At 44.9% G+C, this 16647-nt stretch overlaps 1 protein-coding gene across 1 annotated transcript in view; it reads left to right on the top strand.

Annotated features, from left to right (window-relative positions):
* CADM3 (cell adhesion molecule 3) overlaps positions 1 to 16647 on the top strand; it is a 106325-nt gene that overhangs the window by 67760 nt on the left and 21918 nt on the right. The window contains exon 2 of the mRNA XM_026688877.2: positions 15631 to 15771. Within this exon, the coding sequence (XP_026544662.1) occupies positions 15631 to 15771 (141 nt within the window). The remainder of the gene's footprint in view (positions 1 to 15630; positions 15772 to 16647) is intronic.

The following is a 16647-nucleotide window of genomic DNA, read 5'->3' as shown; positions in this document are numbered from 1 at the left end:
ACCTGGAATTGCAAGGGAGGGATTGAAGGTCCGGAAACTGCCTCCTTCTTTTTTTCCTGGGGAACAAACTAAAAGAACTTAAAGCACGTTTCCCACCTCCTCCCTTTGCATCTTCATTCCGGCCCATGCGGCTGATGCAAAATATCTTCATGCTAGAACAGGCAATTCTCTTTCCATTGTCCTGATATTTTTAGGAAATTATAGCGATGTCTCATCTTTCCTTCAAGGACCTGGAGAAGGATGCAAAGAACTCAAGGTTACCTAGAGAGCTTTGTGGCTGGCTGAGGATTTAAAAGTCAGTGTCGTGCGCCTGTTGGGGACTGACTCCGAGGGAGAGGAGGAACAGCCGACAGGGAGTGGGAGTGTGGCTCCGGAGGTTGTGGAGGAGGCTGGGGAAGGGCAGAGGCCGGCTGGGCAGTCAGAGGAAGAACCAGGCCCATCCCCTCTTCATCCTAGGGCACGCAGGGAGGAACAGAGAAGGAAACAACTTGGCTTATGAGAGAGGAAGCGGCCATGATCCCCCTCATTGGTTACAGCTGGGGAGAATAGTATATAAGAGAGACGGTTAAAACAGCATTGCCAGAAGCAAAGCGTGTGTTATTTTGGGCTGAAGTTATCTTGGTTGGCGTCCTTCCAACAGACTGTGCCTTGTTATCTCTTTGAAGTTGGTAATTACTTATCCTGGTCCATTGTGGAAATTCCTTCATTGTAGTTTGTTTTAGGTTTTTTTTTATTTCTCCGTTATCTGTTCTTTGAGTTTAGACTGTATTTCTTTCTTTTGGAGACTTATTTTGGAAAGAGGTTAATCTTAAGCTTGACCCCGGGGTCATTTATTTATTTTTAGACTAGAATAGAATAACAGAGTTGGAAGGGACCTTGTAGGTCATGTAGTCCAACCCCCTTTCAAGACTTTAGCAGACTTGAGTGTGACAGATTTCAAACCACCAGTGACAAGTTACTGTATACAGTTATTCCTCAACTTACTACCACAATGGGATCAAAATTTCCACCGCTAAGCAAGGCATTGTTAACCGAGTTGTGCCCAATTTTACCTTTTGGCTGTGATTAGTAAGCAAATTGCTGCAGTCCTTAAGCGAATCATATGGCCGTTGAGTGAATCCAGCTTCCCCATTGACTTGGCTTGTCGGAAGTGGGCTGGGAAGCTCGGATATGCTGATCACGTGACCCTGGGAATCTGTACATGCTGGTTACCAGGAGCCTGAGTTTCGATCACATGACCGTGGAGAATGCCGCAGCGGTCATAAGCACGAGGACCAGTCGTAAGTCACCTTTGTCGGTGCTGCTGTAACTCTGATTGGTTGCTAAAGGGTCGCAAAGCGAGGATTCCCTGTGATGTTGTTGAAATGTGTGGCCAGGACCGTCGGCTTCATCAGGGGCGATGAAAATCGTTCGGAAATCTTGCAAATGGGATGGTCTCCGCTTCAGCAGGCATTGCTAAATAATGAGCGAGCAAAAGCGAGTTTTAACCTCGTTTCGAATATTTAAATGCCTCCCCTTTTTAAGGTTGTCGGGGCACCAATTTGAAGGTGGAAGGTAGCACAGCATCTTTTGAACAGGGTGCATAATCCAGATGGAAGCAGGGCCGGTTTAATACTGCATGCAACCTGCATTTGGATAGGACGCTCTTCGCTGGCGAATGGCGGAAGGTTTGCGCTCCCATAGCCTGCAAACTTTGATCACTATTAACTCGGGTGAATTGATTGATTAATTGATGGGTTTATATGGTTGTTTAGAAACAGGCTTTTCCAATCTTGGCAACGTTAAGGCTTGCGGACTTTGACTCCAGGAAATTATCTTGGCTGGGGAATTCTGGGAGTTGAAGTCCACCCATCTTAAAACAAGCTGGCTGGGGAATTCTGGGAGTTGAAGTCCACCCGTCTTAAAACAAGCTGGCTGGGGAATTCTGGGAGTTGAAATCCACCCATCTTAAAGCATGTTGGCTAGGGAATTCTGGGAGTTGAAATCCACCAGCCTTAAAACAAGCTGGCTGGGAATTCTGGGAGTTGAAATCCACCCATCTTAAAGCATGTTGGCTAGGGAATTCTGGGAGTTGAAATCCACCCATCTTAAAGCATGTTGGCTAGGGAATTCTGGGAGTTGAATCCACCCGCCTTAAAACAAGCTGGCTGGGGAATTCTAGGAGTTGAAGTCCACCCATCTTAAAACAAGCTGGCTGGGGAATTCTGGGAGTTGAAATCCACCCATCTTAAAGCATGTGGCTAGGGAATTCTGGAGTTGAAATCCACCCGCCTTAAAACAAGCTGGCTGGGGAATTCTGGGAGTTGAAGTCCACCCATCTTAAAACAAGCTGGCTGGGGAATTCTGGGAGTTGAAATCCACCGTCTTAAAACAAGCTGGCTGGGGAATTCTGGGAGTTGAAGTCCACCCATCTTAAATTACGCTGGCTAGGGAATACTGGGAGTTGAACCACCCATCTTAAAGCACGTTGGCTAGGGAATTCTGGGAGTTGAAGTCCACAGGTCTTAAAGTTGGTAAGATTAGGAAATTGTCTTACAGCATAATAAGAATATGCTTCTTCCAGCTAGTTAGTGGTTGGATGTGTTTCTACAGTAGGGGTCTCCAAACTCGACAACTTTAAGACTTGTGGACTTATAGAATTTCTCCATGCTGGCTGGGGAATTCTGGGAGTTGGAAGTCTACAAAGTCTTTAAATTGCCAAGAGACGTCTGCTCTAGGGCAAACCCAGGAGAAGGGTTAAAGAATACCTGTGTGCCAACTAAGCCCTGGATGGAAAAACGGCTTGTCATCCTAGTGAAATAAATAAAATGCCCAGCAGCATGCTTCCCTGCCGGGCTGTTGTACAATTTGCAAATGAAGAAGTCCCTGAAAAGTTTGAACGCCGAGTTAAGAGTTAACATGAGACCAATAGGAATTAATAACAGGCTAATGAAATTACGAATTGTTAATTGAGAGCAATTAAAACTGGAAGATTGGTCCAGGGCAATTCAGTCATATATATATATATTCTATATATATATATATATATATATATATATATATATATATATATATATATATATATATATATATATTCTTAAGTTTTGCGTACTTACATGTATGGCATTCAGCTTTGTTCGGTATTTTCCCACGTCATAGTAGTTGTGCTTTTAAAGTTGTAGCGACGTTTCGGCAGAATCTCATCTGCCATCATCAGGCTTCTGTATATATATATATATGTATGTACTGTATATATATATATATATATATATATATATATATATATGGCGATATGGGACCTCGCCATATATATATATATATATATGTTTTCTTAGATACTTTGAATCTGTTCAGCTTGGTTAGAATTTTCCCACGTCATTGTAGTTCTTTAAAGATCCATATATATATATATATATATTAAGAAAAGTGGATTATTACAGGGATACAATTTCCTTATTGTCTGGATAGAACCGATAGAGCCCTTTTAATTTCAACGCTTCCTCTCTCTCTCTCTCTCTGTCGGATATGATTGCCTTGCATTAATTAAGGAAAAACTGTCACCTTAGATAACATCATCTATATCGGAAGAGTAATATTTATACTAATTACTTAATTAATTAATTAAGCCAAACAGAGATGGTTAATAGATTAAAAGCATTGGGGGGAAATCCTACGATTGATTGACTGTCAGAATAATAGTTTCCACACCGTTTTTAGCTAAGGCGTATGGCTGGGAAGACTTTTATTATGCTCTAATTATTTGCAATTTTAACAATTGGAGGGGAAAAAAAGAGAGAAAGGAAATCTTCAGGATTCAATTTATGCAAAAGCAGTGTTTGGCAGAAAATGTTTGGACCATTCATCAAATGAAGACTGAAATTCTGAAAGCTTTTAATGTTTAATGAGTCTGCTGCATTTTTGATCCTTGGTGTTGAATTTATTTTAACTATTAGGCGGTTGCTTCATTTTCGCTCTTCATTTTTGTTCTTATTGTAAGGCCTTAGTTTGAAGGACCAAAAAAAGTGCATGTTCTTAGCCACGTTCTACTTCTCCATCATCATTATTATTGCAGTATTATTATTACTATTGGTAATTTGTGGGATGAAAATCAAGCTAACTCTTTAAGAACTCAGAAATGTTCAAGAGAAGATGCAGGATGGTGCCAGATTTTAAATCTTTGAAGATGTAAGAAGTTTCTGTATATCTTACAAAGTCCTTGATTTACAATAGTTTGTCTAAGGACTGTTCGAAATTACAACACTAAAAAAAAGTGACTTACGACCATTTTTCACACTTATGACCATTACGGCATCCCCATGATCATGTGATCAAAATTCAGACACTTGACCACTGACTCATATTTATGACGGGGGTCACCTGATCCCCTTTTGCGACCTTCTGACAAGCAAAGTCCATGGGGAAGCCAGATTCACTTAACAACCGCGTGACTCGCTTAACAGCTGCAGTGATTCACTTAACGACTGTGGCAGGAAAGTTCGTAAAATGGGGCAAAACTCCACTTGACAACGATCTCGCTTAGCAGCAGAAATTCAGGGCTCATTGTGGTGCTGAGTCGAGGCTGCCTCTATATGATATTCCGTTGCTTTTTAAAAGATTTTAAAAATCTGGTGACGTGTCCATGAACCTAGAAATTCTCTTGGAAAAATAATGTTTGTGTTCCTGTCACAAATGGCAGAATTTTCAGGGGGACCTCAAATGTGAAAAGTTGAGATCTAAGCCCCCCACCTCCCTCCCCCCCACCTCTGGGAGAGTCACAACTGACCACAAAACTAGGTTTGTTTCAGCCATACTAAAAGCGCAGTCTGATCTTCTGGGATCTACTCAACTCTGGGTTGAAGAGGCATCCACATTGTGTGATCCTCCCAAACTGAACGGCTTTGCTCTGAAAATGAATACATGGAAATTGTGCTTTTAAAAGTGTGTGTGTATGTGAGTGTGCCTGTGAGTCTAGTTAGGAGGAGGAGGAGGAGGGGGGGGGAACGTTGTGTGCAAAACATTTCACTGTATATTAGCAAAAGTTGAAAACAGTAATGACTAAGGATGGTTCCTACAGAGGGCTGTCAATCAAGGAGGCTATCGTAGCCAAAATTTTGCCTAGCAGAAACTGTAATTAAATGATCCGTGACGCTCCTTCCAATGTGATTAAATTTCAGCCTGAATTTATCTTGTTTCCCCAACCTAGTGCTCTTCAGATACCTAAGGACCACAGAGAGAGGGGGAAGGGGGAGAGAGAGAGAGGGGGAGGGAAAGAAAGAATGAGAGAGAGAGAGAGAAAGAGAGAGAGAATGAGAGAAAGAATAAGAATGAGAGAGAGCAAAAGAGAGTGAAAGAGAATGAGAGAGAATGAAAGAGAGAGAATGAGAGAATGAAAGAGAGAAAGAGAATGAGAGAAAGAATGAGAGAATGAGAAAGAGAGAATGAAAGAGCAAAAGAGTGAAAGAGAATGAGAGAGAGAGAGAATGAGAGAGCAAAAGAGTGAAAGAGAGAGTGAGCGAGAGAATGAGAGCAAGAGACAGAATGAAAGAGAGAGTGAGTGAGAATAGAGAGAGAGAGAATGAGAGAGCAAAAGAGTGAAAGAGAATGAGAGAGAGAGAATGAGAGCAAGAGACAGAATGAAAGAGAGAGAGAGAATAAGAGAGAGAGAGAGAAACAGAGAATGAGGGAGGGAAAGAAAGAATGAGAGAGAGAGAATGAGAGAAAGAATAAGAATGAGAGAGAGCAAAAGAGAGTGAAAGAGAATGAGAGAGAGTGAAAGAGAGAGAATGAGAGAATGAAAGAGAGAAAGAGAATGAGAGAAAGAATGAGAGAATGAGAGAGAATGAGAAAGAGAGAATGAAAGAGCAAAAGAGTGAAAGAGAATGAGAGAGAGAGAATGAAAGAGCAAAAGAGTGAAAGAGAATGAGAGAGAGAGAATGAGAGCAAGAGACAGAATGAGAGAGAGAGAGAGAGAATAAGAGAGAGAGAGAGAAACAGAGAATGAGGGAGGGAGAGAGAAGGAATGAGAGAGGGAGAGAATGAGAGAGGGAGAGAATAAAAAAGGGAGAGAAAGCAAATTCCCAGCAGAGGAATGCTGGACAGCTCCTTTCTTTAAATGAAGAGGTTGTGACTTTTAGCTTGAAAATGTTTTGTCTGTAAACCCAGGATGAATGGTGATTGAATGAAGAAAAGAGTCACCATCTATGACTAAGTGGTTGTATTGCTTTAGCCCAGCATAAAACAAGAGTAAGAGGGATAGCCAGAACGCTTTCGCCTTGATCTAAACTATCAGGCCCCTGAGAAATTCCTTTTCCAGCATCTGCTCAACATCCCTTCTCAAGACCATTTTTTTTTTACCCCTTCTGGGTTGTGTCGACCACAAAAGACGACGGTGGAGCTGGATCTCGCCCCACCCTTGTTCCTCTCCTTCCTGCCTTATCTCGTTCAGCTTGCAGGCGCCACTGCTGAGCCAAACACCCTATTAAAATGAAATCTTTCCTTCCGCGCCAGATGGAAACCTGGCTTTTCTGGACAAATTGGAAAGTTTATTAAGAGAGAGAAGAGAGAGAGAGAGAGAAAAAAAAAACCAGGTTTCTCTCCCTGCAGAGAGAGAGAGAGAGAGAAATGTAGCATGAAAGAAAGGATATGTAACACACACCACAAACACACACACACAAACAAACACACTGCCTCTCTGCAACACAATACGTGCGCCATTACCACTCTTCACCCTGGAGTATTTCCAACAAAATTGCCTTTTTTGAAGAAGAAGAAGAATTTCAAAAGCGGATTCTCTTTCATCAAACTGAAGGAGAACAGGGAAGTGGAAAAGCCATTTCCACACACCCACACCCACACCCTGCACACCGTTCCTCTTCGGTGTGACAAAGGTGATAGAACCGTGGAATTGGGAGGGATCTTAAGAGGTCATCCATTTCAGCCCTGCTCGGTGTGAGAAATCCAGATTTCTCAAAAAAAAAAAATCTGATTTTTCTAACTTAGGAGGTTCAACGGATGCTGTAAGGCCAACCTTTGTTTCAATCCATTCCATTTTCTGAATCCCTTCTGTTAACAGGAACAAGAAACAAATGGAATCTTCATAGAATCATAGAGCTGGAAGGGGACCCCAGAGGTCTTCTAGCCCAACCCCTGCCCAAGGCAGGTTCCTTACTCCATCGCAAACAAATGGCTGTCCAGCCTCTTCTTAGAAACCTCCAATGTTGGACCAAAGGTGCTTTTTTTCAGGAAGCAAGGGGAGGCTTTCAAGAAGAGACTGGACAGTCATTTGCCTGAAATGGCCTATCTCCTGCCTGAGCAGTGGGTTGGACTAGATGACCTCCCAGCTCCCTTCCAACACTTAATATTCTGTTCAAAAGGCATCAGGTCTCCATGGCTTTAGAAGCAGAAGTTTGTGGGTTTGAGCGCTCAGCACTGATGGATTAAAATCTGGAGCAGGCTTGAGATGAAGTCTAGTTCTTGACCTCCCCCTGGAAGTCAATAACTCAGCCAATATCGGAAACGGAGAGACTCTGCAAGCCCAAAAAAGAGACTCCCAGAAACTCTTGTCGAAGTCTCTTTAATAATGCAGGAAAGACATTGGTCCAAGGTGATGAACTGCCCTGTATGGTCGCTCGGGTAACTTTACAGGAGGGGCTTAAATCATCTTCTCAAAAAAACGTCCTTTGGATTGGGGAGGGGATGTCTTTCCTTCCTCCCTCCCTTTTTCCATGTCTTTCTTCCTCCCTCCCTCCCTCCCTCCCTCCCTCCATATCTTCTCTTCCTCCCTCCCTCCTTTCATGTCTTTCCTTCCTTCCTCCCTTTTTCCATGTCTTTCTTTCTTTCTTCCCTCCCTCCCTCCATATCTTCTCTTACTTCCTCCCTCCTTCCATGTCTTTCCTTCCTTCCTCCCTTTTTCCATGTCTTTCTTCCCTTCCTCCCTCCCTCTATGTCTTTCTTCCCTCCCTCCCTCCATATCTTCTCTTCCTTCCTCCCTCCTTCCATGTCTTTCCTTCCTCACTCTCCTTTTCCATGTCTTTCCTTCCTCCCTTTTTCCATGTCTTTCTTCCCTCCCTCCCTCCCTCTATGTCTTTCTTCCCTCCCTCCCTCCATATCTTCTCTTCCTTCCTCCCTCCTTCCATGTCTTTCCTTCCTTCCTCCCTTTTTCCATGTCTTTCTTCCTTCCTCCCTCCCTCTATGTCTTTCTTCCCTTCCTCCTATCTTCTCTTCCTTCCTCCCTTCTTCCATGTCTTTCCTTCCTCTCTCCCTTTTCCGTGTCTTTCCTTCCTTCCTCCCTTTTTCCATGTCTTTCTTCCCTCCCTCCCTCCATATCTTCTCTTCCTTCCTCCCTCCTTCCATGTCTTTCCTTCCTCCCTCTTTTTTCCATGTCTTTCCCTCCCTCCCTCCCTCCCTCCTCCATATCTTCTCTTCCTTCTTCGCTCCATGTCTTTCCTTCCTTCCTTCCTTCCTGGGAGGATGGGAAGGCGCCTCTTTTACTGTCTTTATTAGGAGGAATATTGAAAGCTGTCAAGACTGGCAAGGAAGGAAGAAGGCTCTCCAAGCCACCAAGTGCATTCAATAAAGAGGATGCTTATTATGGGGCATCTTGCTGCTAAGCCCCGTGTGGGCCTGCCGAGAGAACGCGGATTTAATTGGCAGGCCTGCTGGGCTGGCGAACAAGCCAAGCATGGGAGGCCAGGGAGGGTTCCAGACAGCGCATATGGAAGGTTCCTGCCTTGGCAGAGCGTGGAGACCGTGGAAAGGAAATTGCGTGGATCTGCAGCTGAGAAAGAGGGAGGGAGGGAGAGAGAGAGAGAGAGAGAATGAGAGGGGGAAGAAAGAGAGAGAGGAAAAGGGGGGAAGAAAGAGGGAGGGGAGAGAGGTAAGGAAGAAAGAGGGAGGGAAGAAAGAGAAGAAAGAGAGGGGAGAGAGGGAAAGGGAGGGAAGAAAGAGAGGGGAAAGAAAGAGGAGGAAGAAAGAGGGAGAGGGAGGGAAGAAAGAGAGGGGAAAGGGGAAGAAAGAGGGAGGGAAGAAAGAGAAGAAAGAGAGGGAGAGAGGGGAAAGGGAGGGAAGAAAGAGAGGAGGAAGGGAGGGAAGAAAGAGGGAGGGAAGAAAGAGAAGAAAGAGAGGGAGAGAGGGGAACGGGGGAAGAAAGAGAGGGAGGGAAGAGGGGGAAGAAAGAGGGAGGGAAGAAAGAGAAGAAAGAGAGGGAGAGAGGGAGGAAGAAAGGGAGGGGAAGAAAGAGAGAGAGGGAGAGAGGGAAGGGGGAAGAAAGAGGGAGAGGGAGAGAGGGGAAGGGGAAGAAAGAAGGAGGGAAGAAAGAGAAAGAAAGAGAGGGAGAGAGGGGAAAGGGAGGGAAGAAAGAGAGGGGAAGGGGGAAGAAAGAGGGAGAGGGAGGGAAGAAAGAGAGAGGGGAAAGGGGGAAGGAAGAGGGAGAGGGAGGGAAGGAAGAAAGGGGGAAAGGGAGGGAAGAAAGAGGGAGGGAAGAAAGAGAAGAAAGAGAGGGAGAGAGGGGAAAGGTGGGAAGAAAGAGGGAGATGGAGGGAAGAAAGAGAGGGGAAAGGGGGGAAGAAAGAGGGAGAGAGGGGAAAGGGAGGGAAAAAGAGGGAAGGAAGAAAAAGAAAGAAAGAAAGAAAGAGGGAGGGAGGGAGAGAGAGAAAGAAAGAAAGAAAAAGAGAAAGACGGTCATAAGTCACTTTTTTCAATGCCATAGTGACTTTGAACAGTCACTAAATGAACTGTTGTAAGCCGAGGACTACCTGAAATAAGTCAGTCTTCTGTGGTTACAGATCCTATTCGGAGCACGAACCCTCTACTGCAGCCGGAAGGCAGAGAGCGCATGGGACTGGGGTATACAAACGAAGGGTGATGCTTATGCGGATGAGCGTTGAACATATTTCTGATGCCTCCTGAACACCATGGGGTGTTTAAGGGAGATCACATGGGGTGGGGGCTAGGGAAAAAAAAGATCCAGATCTACTCTCAGCCCCCAAAATCTGGACAAGGGGCTTCAGTGGGGTTCCCGAATGCGAAAAGGAAAAGGAAACTGGACCACTGGCTACCGAATCCACAAGAAACTGTGGGTTTCTTGCTACATTTCCAAGTTGTCCCAGGGCCCAGAAATCTTGTCAAAATGCAAAGGTTTGCAAGAGAAAGGCTAAAAACAAAACAAAAAAAAACCCCCTCAAATTTCAGCTGGTAGATCGTGCAAGCATTCAGCCATCTCATCCGACATTCCTCCGCATGTTGTTTTGAACAAAAACTGTCAGTCTCCATCAAACTTTGCAAAGTGGCTGACAGATCAAGTCCCTTTTTGCCTCCGGAGGTCCCTCCCCCCCCCCTCCCAACCCCTCATGTCTGTAGCTGGAGGAAACATAAAACATCCCTGCTTTTTCCAGAAAGCTTCCTGCAAGGCAATTTTTTTTTCTTCTCCACAGGCAAATTTTTCGCGTTTATTTTCATTTATTTTTTCCTTCCTTTCTTTTATTTGGCTGCCAAACATACAAGAAACAGGTTGCAAGCTCCGCTCGTTCTTTTGGTGTCTGGGGAGAAGAAGAAGAAGGAGAAGGAGAAGAAGAAGAAGAAGAAGAAGAAGAAGAAGAAGAAGAAGAAGAAGAAGAAGAAGAAGAAGAAGAGAGGAGGAGAGGAGAAGGAAGAAGAAGAAGGAGGAGAAGAAGAAGAAGAAGAAGAAGAAGAAGAAGAAGAAGAAGAAGAAGAAGAAGAAGAAGAAGAAGAAGAAGAAGAAGAGAGGAGGAGAGGAGGAGGAAGAGGAAGAGGAGGAGGAGGAGGAGGAGGAGGAGGAGGAGGAGGAGGAGGAGGAGAAGAAGAAGAAGAAGAAGAAGAAGAAGAAGAAGAAGAAGAAGAAGAAGAAGAAGAAGAAGAAGAAGAAGAAGAAGAAGAAGAAGAAGAAGAAGAAGAAAGGAAGACAAGAAAATGGACCTTTTTCCCCTTCGCTGCCACCATACAGATTTCCCTTGACCCAGTTTTGGAGAGGGCCGCCCCCTTCTCACCATAACTCCACCTTGTCCTCCTTTGGTTTGAGCCGGGAAGATTGACAGCTGAGGTGGGACAAGGATCCTAAGAAGACAATGCTGTGTCTCTCTCTTTCCATGGCAATTAAAGAGCCAGAATAAGGGGGTTGACTTCTGACAGCAGAAGGTAACTTAAACTTCCCGCGGCACGAGGATCAACGCTTCGGGTGACAAAAAGACAGAGAGAAAAAGGAAACGTGAACCCAGCACACCTGGCGGAGGAAAATGAACCCAGCACACCTGGCGTGGACCAGTTTCTCACCTCCAGGGATGGAAGGATCTCTTTGGAAGCGTTGGAAGAATTGCGAGAGCGCCATCGCTTGAGACCTTCAAGAAGAGGTTGGATTGCCCATTTGTCAGAAACGGCGCAGGGTCGGGGTTGGACTGGATGACGTACAAGGTCCCTTCCAACTCTGATTACCTGTTAATCTGTTATCCGAATTATCCTTCTGGGTTCAGTTCCAAGTGGGGGGAAAAAAAGACAGTGGAAACATGGAGGGCTGTTTTGGAAAGATGGTTTAATGGCGGACAGGACCACGTGGCCTGGAGCTCCAGAGTGAAAAGGACAATCACATGCTTCAAGACGTTGGGTGAAAGAAAAGAAAGAAGGGCAGAGATGCTGAGAGCCCCTGGGGTTTTATACCACCCTCTGTTGGGATTTGAATTTGGGCTTGTATTCTGATTGGTTGTCAGACTCCCATGGGGCCATGCAGGGGCAACTCTGTAGGTTGTCTTTGGAGTCCCAGGTTTGGTTGAGCCTTGCTGGGTGATGATGATGTAATGTGATGATGATGTAAAGCAGGGGTCCCCAACCACGGTCCAGCGGACCGGTACCGGTCCGCGGAACAACTCCTACTCGGGCGCGGCTTGCTGGGCGCCGCCATCTTTTTCATGAAAAAGTGCTTCCGGTGAGCTTTTCCGGGTAGAAAGCTCACCGAAAGCACGTTTCATCAAAAGATGGCGGCGCCTCGTGAGCTTTTCGGGTGAAAGCCATTTCTACCGGAAAAGCTCACGAGCGCTGCGCCGCCATCTTTTTTGATGAAAACGGCTTCCGTGAGGTCACCGGAAGCACTTTTTCATCAAAAAGATGGCGGCGCCAGCTGATGCCGGTACCAGGCTGGCGTCAAAAAGGTTGGGGATCACTGATGTAAAGGAATTGCTTTGGGCAAGTCCTATTATGGATCTACCTGGAGTAGATCTTTGTTATGTAAAATAGACTGGCCAGGCCAGAGTAATAGTCCATTAGCAAAGGTGGGGGGGGATGGGGGTGCGTTTCTGCCTCTTTGAGTTTCTACTTTTCTTTTTAGGGAAATATTCTGCCTTTTAATATTTCCTGGGATATTTCATTTTTCTAGGAGAAGGGTGGGTGCTAACTTCCTAGAGAAGTCTTTCCATCCCAGAGTTGGCCAAATGGACTGCTCTGATTTATTTTTATTTATTTAAAAAAAAGGACACCCTTAATTTTGTTTCTGCTTGGAAACTTTTTCTGGACTTTCTGCTTGAGATGAGGGGGGGGGGAGATGAAACTTTGATTTGGGGTTTTGCCGATGAGATTGGTTTGTTGTTATAGAAATGGCTAAAATTAATTACTGGCAGCCTTCAGATGAGGACTACAACTGAGCCCAAAATTTATGTGGCTAAGCGAGGCAGAGGTTCAAGGGAGCATTGCCCCCCTTTTACAATCTTTCTTACCATTCGTTAAGTCAGGGGCCCCCAAACTTGGCTATGCTGACTGGAGAATTCTGAGAGTTGAAGTCCACAAGTTCTTAAACTTGCCCAGTTTGGAGACCTCTGCATTAAGTGAATCCCTGCTGTTGTTAAGTGAGTCCACGTGTTGGTTAAGGCTTCCCCAGTGGGCTTTGTTTGCAACCATCGTAAGTACATGCCAGTGGCCAAGCCTCTGGATTTTGATCACGTGGCCACGAGGATGCAGCCAGAGTCGTAAGTGTGAAAAACAGGCACAAGCCACTTTTTTCCAGGGCTGTTGTAACTTTGAACGGTCACTAAACAGACTGTTGCAAGTTGAGGACTCCCTGTATTATATAAAAGTAGAACGTTGAGGTTTTGTACCATTACTTTTTATTCCAAAGCAGTGGGGAGTTAACAAGTGTTCTTCCTCCCCCCGGCCCCCTTCTATCCTACACATTTTCCCATTCCTTATTTTCCTTTTATTTTCTTTTGCCTTTCATACTTCGATAAAACTAATAAGATGTTGGGAAAAGGAGAAAGCCTTTTCTATTCGTGCCACGGATCTGCAAAGCTTTGAGAAGGCATCAGGTGGGGCCAGAAGCAGGACCAATCCCAATTTAGCAATTGGCAAAGGAGCCAGAAACTGGCGCAAACAGGCAGAATAAGAATAGGATAGGATAGGATAGGATAGGATAGGATAGGATAGGATAGGATAGGATAGGATAGGATAGGATGTGGGATGTGGAATGTGGAATGTGGAATGTGGAATATGGAATATGGAATATAGAATATGGAATATGGAATATGGAATATAGAATATAGAATATGGAATAGAATAGTATAGAGAGGAGAGGAGAGGAGAGGAGAGGAGAGGAGAGGAGAGGAGAGAAGAGAAGAGAAGAGAAGAGAAGAGAAGAGAAGAGAAGAGAAGAGAAGAGAAGAGAATTATTTATTGACCAAGTGTGATTGCACACCCAAGGAATTTGTTTTGGTGCAAATGCTCTCAGTATACATAAAATAAAAGATACTTTTGTCAGTAGTCAAGAATTCTCAGGTGCAACACTTAATAATAGTCAAAGGGCACAATAAGCAATCAAACCATACTAGGAAACAGTCAATATAAATCGTAAGGATACTAGCCACAAAGTTACAGTCACAAGTGGGAGGGGATGGGCGATAAGGAGTGATGAGAAGATTAATAGTAATAGTAGTGCAGACTTTGTAAATAGTTGGACAGTGTTGAGGGAATTATTTGTTTAGCAGAGTGATGGCGTTCGGGGGGAAAAACTGTCCTTGTGTCTAGTTGTTCTGGTGTGCAGGGCTCTATAGCGTCGTTTTGAAGGTGGGAGTTGAAACAGTTTATGTCCAGGATGTGAGGAATCTGCCAATATTTTTCACAGCCCTCTTTTTGACACCTGCAGTATACAGGTCCTCCATGGAAGGCAGGTTGGTAGCCATTGTTTTTGAATTCAGCTTGGCATCTGAATCTGGCTTTATCTCCGGCTACGAGCAAGGTTTCTTTGAGCATTGCTTAGAGCGGGGTGCGCAGGAGAAATCGGGGGGGCACCCCAGTTCTTGCTGTGGAAAGACACCTCCTTCCCCTCCTCTCTGCCAGCCTTGGGACCCTTCCACCATGCCCAACGGAGGGGGGGGGGGCTTCTGAAATCCAATTTAGCCGTTGGGACCAAGCCCGATCGCGCCCACTTGGCTAAATTCCTTGGCTAGCCCAGCCACATCATGTGAAGTGTTGGAAGCTTCCCTGTGTGGCTGTTTCCAAAGGGCTGCCTCTGAATAGAAACACACGGGGGGTGGGGGCAGCTGGGCCCAGACAAGGGGCTGGTTGTTGTTTGTTGGGGTGGTGGGTGGGACAGCAACAGCAGAAGCTCTGGGTTCGGGAACCCGGCCAAGAGATGTTTGTGGATGGAGAGGAACTGGCGGGGGGGGTCATGACCTGCCTTTCCTGGATTAACTAGGCGGTGCAGAATGTGCTGAAATGGAAGACACCCCCAGCATTTTTGGAGGAGTGTGTGTGTGTGTGAACGAAATGCTTAGGGGTCAACCATGAAAAGAAGCTTTTTTGCTGGTGCTGCCAAGGGAGTCTTGAGTTCCTTCGCTGGTCAAACAGCTCCGGGAAGCGGAAGAAAAGGATCCGTGGCTAAGCATCCACAGCGGACCTAAGCTTCTAGTCCTCAAGATATCAAAAAGAGGAAAAAAGAGAGGCCGGCCCTCCCCCCTGCTGGCCAAAATCGAGTGGGTTTCAAGGGTTGGGGTGTAGGAGCTTTCGATGACTCCCTTAAAATCGGCTCATCATCTCTGTCTCCATTTATTTATTTACTAGCTCGATACCTACCAAACTTTGTGGTCGGGCTTAGTTTTGGGGGAGGAATATAAGGGGAGAATTGTGCCTCTGCCTACCAGCAACCATCGGTGTTCATCCGACTAGCGTCCTGTCAGTGTGTGAGAGAGTTGAGGGCTGTTTGGAAACGGAAACAATATTTGCTGTGTGAGCAAGGAGGAGACAGCAAGGAGCCTGGGCGTGGCTTAGCTCAACTGTTCTGTACTAAAGCTGCTTGCTGCTCTGAAACTAAAACTGAAACTCCTCCTCTTGTGTTTTGCATTTGGAAAAGATATCTTTTCAGGTAGGGAGGGGGAGTAGAACTCCTTAGCATCAGAGCGTGTTAATAATAATAATAATAATAATAATAATAATAATAATAATAATAATAATAATAATAATAATAATAATATAGGAAATACGAATGCTCTGGTGGTCTTTTCGAAGAATCCTTTCTTAGTGAGCCCCTAGGAGCCAAGAGGAACTTATGTGCCAAATTTCAAGTTTGGAGGCTTTATGGTGCTGGAGATTTTGTGACGATGCGTGAGTGGCATATTTCGCTTTTATATATATATATATAGATAGATTTATTTTTTTAAACAGGAAGCCAGCCGGCGACCTCCGATGAAGTCGTGGTGGCGGGTTCGAAAGTCATCCTCTCCTGCAAAGTGGAGGATCCAGAAGATTCCTCGCTCCAGTGGTCCAATCCTGCTCAGCAGACCCTCTACTTTGGAGAAAAACGAGGTAGTTCCTACAGCATCTCCCCTCTTCCGGCCCAGAGGCAGGAAGCCGACAGCTGTGGCTACTGCCGTTGACAATCCCCAAATTTATTTACTGTGGTTTATCCTTAAATCCCAACGACAGGGAAAACGCCATAGACTGTCAGAGCCGCCAATAACAAATGCAATTAGCCTCCGGCCAAATCCCTCCGGTTCAATTTGGAACCGGGTTATGCAAACCAAGCTTCTGTTTTGTCGCGCGTTATATTTTCTGGCGCCTGCAACCTGTCGTCTTTTCGGTGTCCAAATCCGCCTTCCAAGCCCCCTCTTGACGTCATGGAAAGGAAGGTAAAAATCCAGAGGCCTCTCCAAGAACCTCGACTCTTGTCAGATAAAAGGAAATAAAGCGTTTGCTTCAATGGGGATTCCTCCCACCTGGGTAAAGGAGATAAGGGACTATCTGCAAACCTTAAAGATGTCTGTTTTCCTTGGTCACCGGCGGCGATTCGAAATTGCCTCCAAACGACCAGCAAAAAATTTATTTTTTTCCCCCTCCTCAAGGAGAATATTAGGGGTGATTTTTTTCCCCACCTCGAAGCTATTAATATGCTACAAACACAATACATTTTTATTGTTGATGTAATCTATATATTTTCAGCATCCTCCCCCTTCTCACTAACCAGGCATGACTAACACATTCGAAAGGCCACACTTGAAAATCGGTGTTAAAAAAGCAAAACAATTTGCTTTAAAAGAGCCCAAATAGGGCACTTTAAAAATCTTGGAGAGTTGAGGGTGTTGTTTTTGGTCTAAACTGAAAATGAGTTATTTTGGATCATGCATATCTGATTGACCGGAAAACCATTTATCTCAAATGGCTTTAGCAATAGAAAAAAATCTA

This window comes from Notechis scutatus, chromosome 14 (genome assembly GCF_049901735.1).
Source record: "Notechis scutatus isolate UNSWTSFEM ecotype Mainland chromosome 14, rNotScu1.2, whole genome shotgun sequence".
In the NCBI taxonomy this organism is placed as follows: domain Eukaryota; kingdom Metazoa; phylum Chordata; class Lepidosauria; order Squamata; family Elapidae; genus Notechis; species Notechis scutatus.
The sequence above is the reverse complement of the archived record's forward strand: the minus strand, read 5'-3'. Positions and strand labels throughout refer to the sequence as shown.